Below are 10,846 nucleotides of genomic sequence, written 5' to 3'. Positions count from 1 at the left end.
GATAGTGAGACATTGCTAATGAAGCTGTAAAACTTGGGAAGGCCACATAAGAGTACAAATCTGTGATTTAGATATAAATTAACATATTTTATTGTACATGGTGTACCAAGTAACTGAAAGTGATATTGCTGCAGGGTGAACTACAGTATAATTATTACCTAGAATTAATCTCACTGGATCTCCTGAGTATGGGTGTGTAACTGTAAAATACAGACAAGGAAAAGCCAACAGGACGTGTCCTAGTAAAGTGCTGCAAAACTATGTGCTGGCATAACAACTTCAGTGTTCCTTGTTAGTGAAGCTCAAGATCACTGTCTAATACAGGGGTCTCAAACTCACGGTCTGGGGGCCACTTCTGGCCCACATCACCTCTATTTGCAGCCCGTATATTGACGTGAAGAAATATAATGCACTTTGGCCCTTGAAGTTACTTTTCTTTGTTAGGGAGGATTTTTTTTATTGTTCGGTGCAATGTTAAAATAAGTTCTTTAAACAGCAAAAAAATTATTTAATACAAAGGCAATATGAGCAGAGAGCACAAATGTGTCGAGGGCTGTTAGCTCAGTGAGAGAGTTATTTGTAAAGAAAACAATTTTCACTAGCAGTCAAAAACTAAAACTAATGTGTACACTTATGTCTGCATTTTTATTTTGTTAAGTAGAAGCAAAATTAAAAGTGCTGGCACGTGTCTGGCCATAAAGAGAGTACCAATTTGTTTATCTGGTAGTCAATGACAGGCTTCAGTTAGTTAAGAGTGAGAAAAAAAATGTGTTCACATTTGCAGTTTTTTCTTGCTATGCAATATTTGAAACCCAGCATACCTGAAGATGTTTATTACACGGAGTCTTCTTAATATTTTTATCTGTTTTATTAATCATTTAATTAAAATGTTTTGACTTTTATACATACTTTTTTGTCTTCACTGTTACAATTTTTGTTTCTCCATTTGATGGACTTGACCCACATTTCCAATTTATTAGAATGAACTTCTGTTTGCCATTTCTTTGGGTTTTCCTCCACAGTGTTACATCTGAGTACTTAGGAAACCTTACAGCTGAGTAATGTGTGAGCAGATGCAATTAATTTTTGGTCTGTCTTCATTCAGTCTTACTGAGATTGACTATTTTTCCTTGCTGAGCAGTCTCGCTGTAATATGGAAGTTTGATTTGTGGTGGAGCTGTAATCTGCAAATACAGTCTGCATCTCCACCTGTTCATTTATTTTTGAGGCTGTTCATTGGTTTCCTTGAGTGCCTTGCAAAAGGTGCTTACACCTCTGTTGCGGTGGTTATGTTATTCATACTACACACAGGTACTCTCTAGTATAATATGTATATGCAGTGTTTCATTTTGCAGTATACTGCAATGATTGTCCTTCAAGGTAATTTGAACCATCAGACACTTAATACCCTTTGAATTTTTTTTCTGCGCCAGTTTGAAGTTTGAACATTTCCAGTTTAGAAATATCTTTATTTATAGAAGGAAAACTAAACTAAAATCAGTCTTTATTTGACAAGCATATGCTGGCATCCATGAAAGAGTGAAATTTAGACGCAGACACTCTCCCATGATGCCAGTGGTTTTACTTGGAACCCCTGTTGGTAATGACACATGCGGTTTTTCAAACCTTAGCTCATGATTAATAGTAGGTAGGTCAGCTATCACCTCCATAGAGAACAACCTCCATTAGGGTGTAAATAGCTGGGACTCTTCACCTTTTTGTTTTTCAAGCTGAACAAACCTCTTGGATGAGAAGTGAAATGTTTTAAAGGAGTCCAGCTGCCTCTCTTAAGACAAACATGACCTGATTGACTAGGAACCTACACAGACATGGAGTCAGCATGTCTTGTAGATTTCAAACGACATGCAGATAATATAAAGACTGTATCCAGTCTTTGTTTATCTTGGGTCTGTGTTTGTGTCCTTCCTGGCAGATAGAACAGTTCATTTTACCTGAGATTTACTGCTTAAAGCACATATGATAAAACACTAAATGGATCCAGGCAATCAAGATTTGAGACTTGCAACATAAGAAAATGTAATTTTTCAGAAGCTGACCACGCTGCAGCTGTCAGCCAGCGACCACGACAGCGAGCCGGGCGAGCTCATCTACCGTGTCACCAAACAGGCGAGCCTGGGACACCTCGAGCATGCTGCCAGTCCAGGTAGACCAGACCTATATGTTAGTGTTTTTAGAAAGGACGCAAAAGTAAAGATGAAAGCCAAACTAAAAAAACAAAACTTTTCCCACCGCTTTGTGAGTAGTTGGCATCCAACATGCAAACTGCAGATGACTATGGCAATCTGATTGCAACCAAAGCAGTCACAATTATGTTTTTGGTGCAGCAGACCCTGATTTCACCTGGCAACCACCACAAACCAGTGGCTTTACCCCCAAAGTTGCCAGGGGTGTGCAGCGCTGTGGTCCATTGATCACCTCTCCGGTTTGAGCCTGTCCAAACACATGCTTGTCAATTGGTGATTCTAAAGTGCCTGTTGGTGTGATGGAAGTATTTAAAAAAGTGACGACAGGGTGTGGGGATGGGAGCTGAGCCGAGGAAGCATTCATGCATCAAATAGCAAGAGAGTGAGGGGAACACCGGGGAGGACGACAACAAAACTAAAACAGGGAGCTAAGAACTTCACTACTGTATGTTTTCAATGTTTTTGTCACTTTTTACAGAATCAAACTCAAAGTAAGCTTTAAACCCTGCATGGTCGTACTCTCTCCTGCACTCCATATTATCCTTTGTTGATCTACACACGTCTGTTGCTGCCACGGACGTCGCAAGCTTGTACGTCATTGTCATGAGACACTCTCACAAAGAAAATGACGAGGATTAGTAACGCAGTAATGTAGCCTGCTTACGGGAAAGTAACAGTAATCTAATTACCTTTTTTGCAATAGTAATCCCTTACTTTACTCGTTACTTGAAAAAAGAAATCAGACTATGCGGTGTTGCCCATCTCTGGTCCACATACAGAAAGTATCACAGAAAGATTTAAGGTATCGTGCCACATTTGACCTCTGACCTCTTGTTCATGGTTAGTAAATTAAGAGTCAAAGTGAAAGACAAATTTGAAACTTTGTTACTTACTACCGTTGTTTGGAATAGATAGGAATATAGGGAATTATATATTTTTATTTAAAGACAGGACTCACATGTTTTCATTTCTAGTCTTTAAAACCTGTCTCTATCCATCTAGTATTAATTCTTTCTGGGAAACAAGTATGTATATTATGCACACACACAAACACACATGCAGCTATTACCTATTTCTTGTTTTTATACCTAAGATGAATTATTGTTGAATGAAGACATTTTTCAAACACATGTAAAATGTGGGCAATTGTGTTTATTGGGTAAAGGAAAAGGCAGAAGGGGGAAAAGGGAGGATAGAAAGAATGAAAGAGAGAGAGAGAGGAGAGAAAACCCCAACAATCCCCTCTGAGCAAGCACCAGGCGACAGTGGATAGGAAAAACTCCTTTTAAAGTGAAAGAAACCTAAAGGAGAAACCTATGGCAGAACCAGGCTCAGGAGGGGGCAGTCAACTGCCGGGACTGGTCGGGGGGTGAGGGTGAAAAAAGAATAAGGAGGGAGGGGAAGGGGGGAAATGAAGATGGAATAGAGGTGGAGGAAGACGAGGTTACATCAGGTGAGAAGCAGCAGTGCCCCTCCTCTAGAACCAGTGGAAGCGTTTTTTCTTCTTTTTCAGATACTCTTCCACCAGCACTTTTTTCTCAATGATGAGGGTTTTCAGCTCATCGATTGTTTCTGCGTTTTCTTTCTCAAGTTTGTTGCATCTTTTCACCATGTCTTCTAATTGTTCTTGTTTTTCTTTAAGGTTGTCTTTCAGTTCTTTAACTGTTGCCTCCTCTATTCGCTTTGCCTTGTGCACATCTGTGTGCATGTCTTCCAGCTGCTGGTTTCTCTTCTGGATATCTTGAAGTCTACACTGCAGGTCTTTATGTGTTTTCTGTTGTTCTTGCTTTTGCGCCTGGATTTCAGTGTTTTTGTGCTTCAAGGTCTTAGAAAGTTCCTCAAGTTCGGTATTTTTTCTCAGCATCTCATTGATGCTACTCTGCATCGCTGAGCATTGATTTTCCAGCTTTTTCTTTTCTTCTTCCAGTACAGTTGTTTTGTACTTCGTTTCGTTATACAATTCTTGGAGTGCTTGATTTTTCCTCTGGAGATTAAGTTTTTCTTCTTCCTGTTGTGTTTTCTGTTGGTCTTTTTCTTGAAGCAGCTCTTTATTTCCGTGTGCTTTTTTCTCAAGCTTGATTTGGAGCGATCTGTGTTTTTCCTCCATCTCATCATGCTTGGAGTCCATTACCTTCTGTTTCATTTCCATTTTCTTCTTGTCTTGAAGCAACTGTTGATTTTTGTGCAGAGTTTTATCATGCTTCACCTGCAGAGCTTTGTATTTTTCCTCCATGGCTTGGAGTTTGCTCTGCAGGTCTCTCTGCTCTACGGGCTCTTGTTTTTTGTCTTGGTGGATCTCTTTATTTTTCTCCAGAGCTTCATCGAGTATTACTTGCAAGCCTTCATTTTGTTTCTCGATGTTCCTCAGCTTTTATTTATATAGCACCTTTCAAGACAAATTCATTGTGTCTGAGTTGTATTGGTAACTCGTTGAAGTGTTACTGGGTATCATAACTAGACAGTTTGCGCATACAGTGAGTGAAAGCATTGGGTGGACTGAATCAGGTTAAATTAAATCGATAGAACTGAGTGGAGTTCTATCGATTGTATTGATCAGAGAGTTAGAACAACAACTAAAGGAAACTTTGATTAATCTGAAAGGAATTAATAGGTTAACAGGTAGCTGATACAAATCAGGATTTAAAACCCTTTTTGGTTTGTTTGTTTTTTCTGTTTGACTCCTTGTTTTATTCAATATTGCAGTTTTTATGATAGTATTATGGGTTTGTTAAACTGTTCCATGTGAAAATGTTGGGAAATGAAATATCACAGGTGGAAATCAATGAAAGTGGAAATTCAGAAGAAATTCTGTCCTTTTCCTCATTAATGCACATCATAGATAACTATGTAATGTGTCTGTTGCACACTTTGTATGTAAGGAATAACCATAAATGTGTTGTCTTACAAACGGCTGTATCAGGTCTTTGCATCCACAATAAGCGAGGATAACAGAACTCCTGGAAAGCAAAAAAAATCTGTTTTTAAGACAGTCACCTTTAGTTTCACGCTGAGTGATGCTGGATTGTTGCAGACAAACCTGATTATGTTTCCCACTGGGTTTTATACTTCAGAGGCAACACAGAGTAAAGAGAAGCATTGTTATTTCAGTGTAACTTTAGTCAGTCAGTGTTTAGTCTTATCCCCTTGTAAATTTGATAAGAGCCAAATAGAGGAAACAAACTCAGTGTGTGGCCAGAAAATGCCATGGTGGCTTACAAACACGTCAGAACAAAATATGAAGGATAAGACATCACACGTATAACGGAAAGAGACGCAGAAGAATTCATCTCTGAAATTTCTCACTTTATTGAACTGACATTTTCCCGAGACCACCGGAATTGGTGGGATGGACACAAAGAAAATCAGAGGTAGACAAAAATCCGTCAGGCGGGATCAGGAGAGAACAACGGTCTGCCAAGCCATTCCCTGCTTCAGAGTTTTGTCATTTTGCACCTGCTGTCGCTTTAATATTAAACTAACGAGGTTGAAATAGACTCACAATGGTTTCTGCTTCTTAATTAGACAGATTTATATCCCTTCATGTGCTTCTGTCTTCTGTGCTTCACTGTCAGTGATCATGCTCGAGCTCATCTTCAGTCAGTTATCTTCTGTTTGTTTCCTGCTTCCTTTTAAAGGTCAAGGATCCCACCTTGACCTTTCCACCTGCCTGCGTGCCATGGACGCCCAGGTTTGCAAATACAATGTTGTATTTTCAAACTGATACCATAGATACATCTAGTACAAGCCTCGAAAAAGTTTGCATCTTCGTGACCTTGACCTTGAGGTCTGATGCCAAGTCTTGTCACTTGAGACTGAGGTGATGCAGGATTTTGAAATTTATTCTATATGTGCAGCTACTAAGAGGCTGAAGGATAACACTGATATTTTTACATTTTCATGGAGCTGCTCTCAAAGCTTTGTCATCTAGCCTCAGTCCCTATAATTCAGTCCTGGTCCAGCATCACAGTGTGTGGTGTGGAATAAAACTGTGACAGTGTCAGAAATTTAGCTTGATCATCTGAGCGTAGCTGCTGCTGCTACTAGCCAGCAAACCGAAATGCAGCATGTAGTGATGCACTGACGCTGGCCCCTCTGTGAAAAACCGGCACACAACCAAACAAATTTGGACAGCAGAAGCCGCTGATGTGTGCTCTAACTTCTGACTGAAGCAAGGAGAACACTGGATGGACAGACACAGCCAAAGATTTAGATTTCAGGTAGTAGGCATTTGGTACACTACATGCATAAAACCTGGTGTCCTTCCCATATTTATTAAATCCAGGTCTCACAGTGTGGTGATAACAAATTCTGTAGAAAGTGAGTAGGCATTTAAGAAACAAATATAGTTAAACATGGCACATCTCATCTCTTCTTCCTTGGCACTGCTGCCCTCTTCTGGTTACAGTGGGTCAGTGGTCGCTGAGAGGAGGTGTGAGCTGTTAGTCTGCTGACTAAAGATTCGTCTGTGTTAAACCATTAATCACATTCTAAAGTAATCAACCATACTTTAAATGCTGTTTAATGTGGCACCTCGTATTGTGCATTATCAACTTTGCACATTATACTCTGTAGAAGAAGTACAGTGTGATGCAATGTGAAGTGGGCAATGCAGAGTGTTCTACAGTTCATATCAACCATGTCAATGAAAGTTAAATTCTAAAATAAAAACAAAACAATAAACCATGAATGTATTTTCTACCACTTCTTCTAGCCTAAGCACAGAAGCCCAGCTCCTCACAAATATATAGACCAAATTCAATTCAATTCAATTCAAATTCTTTATTGTCCCACAAGGGGAAATTTGTTTAGTTTAGCAGCAGGCAACAATAAGAGTAAACAAAACAATAATATTAAAATAATAAGGACAATAATAGTAATAAAGAACAGATGTCTGTACAGAAAACAGGTGTCTGTACTGGTCACCCTACAGATAAACAAGAAGATAAGGACAAACATGCAGACAGGAGGGCAAAAAAGACAGAGAGGTTTATAAAAGCTCATCAAGATTGATAGGAATGCTACATGAAGCAAACAATGTTATTGAGCTTCTCTATTGTCATCCTGCCTGGTGATGGACGAGTTCATGCCTATCTCCTATCTTATTCTGAGCCCATGGATGCAGCCATACCACACAGGACACATGACCAGCACACGTTCTGAGTGTGTTTCTGTACCCAGTTTACTGAAAAAATGGAAATACCCAACAGTGTGTCTGTATAAAAGTCAGTCCATATCCAACATCTACACCCACTTATACTTGTAAAGCTGCAGAGAGCACAGCACATGCTGAATCTAAATGTAGCTCGTTTCAACGGTCTTTAATGATATTTAAGGACAAATAAAAGGCCTGGAATGGATTCAAAAGTTCAGTTAAAGAGACCAACATTTTGATCTTACTCCTCTGTTTTTCACACCAACACTCCTTACTAAGTAGGTAGATTTGGTCTATGATCATGCTGAATAAATCGATTATTACAATTCAAAAAACGTGGGAAAATTGGTAAAACAACAATAGATAAGTAAATGGGACTTAGTATTCTAAAATCATTTTATTTTAATCAACTTTTTTCATCAATGACGCCTTTTAGCAGCACTTTTTTATACACGAGAATCTATAATATTAATTTAATGAGTGTCTGAGCCTTAAAATGAGCCCTCATGATAAAGATGCAGAGCTTATCATTTTAACATTAATATCAGAAATGTAATTGGTTATTTTAAAAACTGCAAACAATCTTAGTTTTTCGAAAATTTCAAAAGCTTCTTTCACCCATCGGCAGCTGTTGTTTGGTCGGGAATGCATTTTGGGCAATGATGAAAGGTTGGAGTGGACATAATGTGCAGATGCTACTGTTTAGACTTTTAAATCCTGGGAAGCTGAGAGGGCGTTTGCGCAACAGCAGACTCATTCTTTTTGTTAAAAGCTCACAATAATCGTTCAAAACTCTCGCGTAAAAGTAAAAAAGGACTGGCCTTTGGGACACAGGCTTTTCTGTCATTAAAGGGCGCTGTGGAGCAGCCCGGTGCCTTTTGTTTTCTCAGCTCTTGGGCTTGAAGTTCAGTTTTCGTTTCTTCCGCGGTGCGCGCTGTTCGCCTCCGGCAGAAAGTCACATGATCCACCCAGAGCCGTGTGCTCGGACTGAAATCTGAAAGGTAAAGCTGGCTGCATTAACTAAATTACTTTTTTTAAAATCAGTAAATGTGAGGTTCTGGCGACACTGCGCGGGTGAGTAAAGCTGTGAGCGATTTGCGAGTATGTTCGGAAACCTCGGAGCTCCAACTGCTCTGCTTGTGGCTGATTTTTATTGATGAGTCTAAAGTCTGACAAGGAGTGTTTTGAGACGATCTTCTTAGAATCTGAAGTTGTTTAGAGTCTAAACAACTTCGTTGCTTCATTTCTCACTGTTTTGACTTCTGCAGGACCATGAAGCTCATCATCCTGAACGACTACGACCAGGCGAGCGAATGGGCAGCAAAGTACATTAGAAACAAGATTTTACAGTTCAGCCCTGGCCCCAACAAATACTTCACTCTGGGGCTCCCTACAGGTAAGAGCAACGTGCAGTCCTGTGATGTAGCATTTAGCACATGTATTTAGATTTGCATGATTTTAATGTGCAGCCTACGTTTCCTCCTCTCACTCCTTTGTTGCTTTTTCTGCCCGTCTTCAGGAAGCACTCCTTTAGGTTGTTATAAGAAGCTGATTGAATACTACAAAAATGGAGATCTCTCATTCCAGTACGTGAAGACTTTCAACATGGATGAATATGTAGGTAGGTCCTGATTGTTCTCTATTGTGCCATTAAGCATACAGAGTGAGGGACGCTTCCAAGCTCTGGTCTTGCATAAGAAACTGCCATAAACTGCTTTTATAGGACTTCCCAGAGATCATCCTGAGAGCTACCACTCCTTCATGTGGAATAACTTCTTCAAGCACATAGATATAAAAGCAGAGAACACGCACATCCTCGATGGCAACGCCGCCGACCTGCAGGCAGAGTGTGACTCCTTTGAGAAGAAAATAACAGCTGCTGGGGGGATTCAGCTGTTTGTTGGAGGTCAGAAGACACACAGATAAAAGTGAAAATACTGCAGCCACACATTTCTTTTCTTCTGCCCTGTAATAAATGATTGCAAAACAATTAAGCCCCCTCTTCTTTTTCTGTGTCAGGTATTGGACCTGATGGCCACATTGCATTTAATGAGCCTGGTTCAAGTCTGGTATCCAGGACCAGGGTGAAAACGCTGGCGAAGGACACCATCATGGCCAATGCCCGATTCTTTGATGGAGATCTCTCAAAAGTCCCCACCATGGCGCTGACGGTGGGAGTGGGCACTGTCATGGATGCCAAAGAGGTTGGGAGTCTGGCTCAGTGTCAGCCACGTGCCTTGGTGTTTGTGTTTTTGCTGCTGTGCCTAAATATCAAGAAGAGTGGTCATCAGTTAACTTCTGAACTTGCTGAGTTATTTCTCGGTTTTCAATCTGTCCTCAGGTCATGATTCTCATCACCGGAGCACACAAGGCGTTTGCTTTGTACAAAGCCATAGAGGAAGGTGTGAATCACATGTGGACAGTGTCTGCCTTTCAGCAGCACCCACAGACCATTTTTGTGTGCGATGAAGACGCCACCCTGGAACTGCGAGTCAAAACTGTGAAGTACTTTAAAGGTGAGACACTGAATCACAGATCATGCAGTTGCTGAGTGGGAGAAAAACATTTTATATTTCCAGCTGATTAAGAAAAAATATTTCCAAAGCAGACATGAGTCATAGAAAAACTACTGAGTCTTGTTTTTTGTCCACAGGGATGATGCATGTCCACAACAAGCTGGTAGAGTCACCTCCATCAGAGCCGAAGAAAAACTGAGGGAGACCTCTCTCAAACATCCTGGATTCAAGAGGCATTTGACCAAATGAGCACTCCAATAATTCCATTGATTATGTTTTTCCTTCTTCAAGATCAAGCAAGATTTTCTCACAACTACTTTTCAACTACTAGATAATTTAGTGCTGGTATAGATGATTCTTCATACAACTGCTCATTTGTTCTTTGTAATAAAGCAAATTTAATTTGTACATCTTATGTGTGTTTTTTGGGACATGCTGTGGTTTTCAGTCCGTCCTTCCAGTCATGTGACGAACAGGAATGAACTCCTGTTGCCTTCAAGTGCTCCTTGTTATTTTTACTGGTTTTCTTAGGGTGGAAGTGCTATGAAAGTTTATTTTCACTACAGGGGAAAATGCCCGCAGACTTATTATAATTATTATATGTAAACTTGATATGTAGTTATTAGCCCAAATTTTTTGACTTGCAAATGGCAAAACCCCCCCCCCCCAAAAAACCAAAATCCATCCGCACAACCGTTTTTGTTAACTAGAATACTGCCTCACACTTCATATTTGCTTAATTTCAGATGCTCAATAAGAAATCTCGGAAGATGGCACATCATATTAGCTCAGCACCAGTCATATTATGTATTATAACACTTTAAATGAGCAATTTCTTCCAAATAAGTGCATTTAATTTTGCTATATTATACACTGTAGCAATTCCCCTTTACAGCGTAAAATATATATAATTGACAGTTATGGGCTTATAATTTGTAATTTTTCCCCCCTCGATCTTTCACGCGCTAACAACT

General features: G+C 39.9%; 1 protein-coding gene across 3 annotated transcripts; it reads left to right on the top strand.

Annotated features, from left to right (window-relative positions):
- The first annotated feature begins 2,141 nt into the window (after positions 1–2,141).
- gnpda1 (glucosamine-6-phosphate deaminase 1) lies at positions 2,142–10,280 on the top strand. Of its 3 annotated transcripts, none has more exons than XM_085477105.1 (7): positions 2,142–2,164; positions 8,625–8,752; positions 8,876–8,977; positions 9,080–9,262; positions 9,376–9,560; positions 9,698–9,872; positions 10,010–10,280. In XM_085477105.1, exons 2-7 carry the CDS (start codon positions 8,629–8,631, stop codon positions 10,069–10,071), a joined length of 831 nt encoding a protein of 276 aa, XP_085333231.1. In that variant the 5' UTR covers positions 2,142–2,164; positions 8,625–8,628; the 3' UTR covers positions 10,072–10,280. The 3 variants fall into 3 exon arrangements, with proteins under 3 accessions (XP_085333231.1, XP_085333214.1, XP_085333222.1); XM_085477088.1 differs by lacking the exon at positions 2,142–2,164 and adding an exon at positions 8,255–8,357; XM_085477096.1 differs by lacking the exon at positions 2,142–2,164 and adding an exon at positions 8,364–8,430.
- The last annotated feature ends 566 nt before the right edge of the window (positions 10,281–10,846 follow it).

The sequence above is a fragment of the Copadichromis virginalis genome, linkage group LG2 (genome assembly GCF_057382275.1).
Source record: "Copadichromis virginalis isolate Kocher_CV1m ecotype Utaka linkage group LG2, C_Virginalis_male_GT1.1, whole genome shotgun sequence".
Lineage (NCBI taxonomy): Eukaryota > Metazoa > Chordata > Actinopteri > Cichliformes > Cichlidae > Copadichromis > Copadichromis virginalis.
The sequence above is the reverse complement of the archived record's forward strand: the minus strand, read 5'-3'. Positions and strand labels throughout refer to the sequence as shown.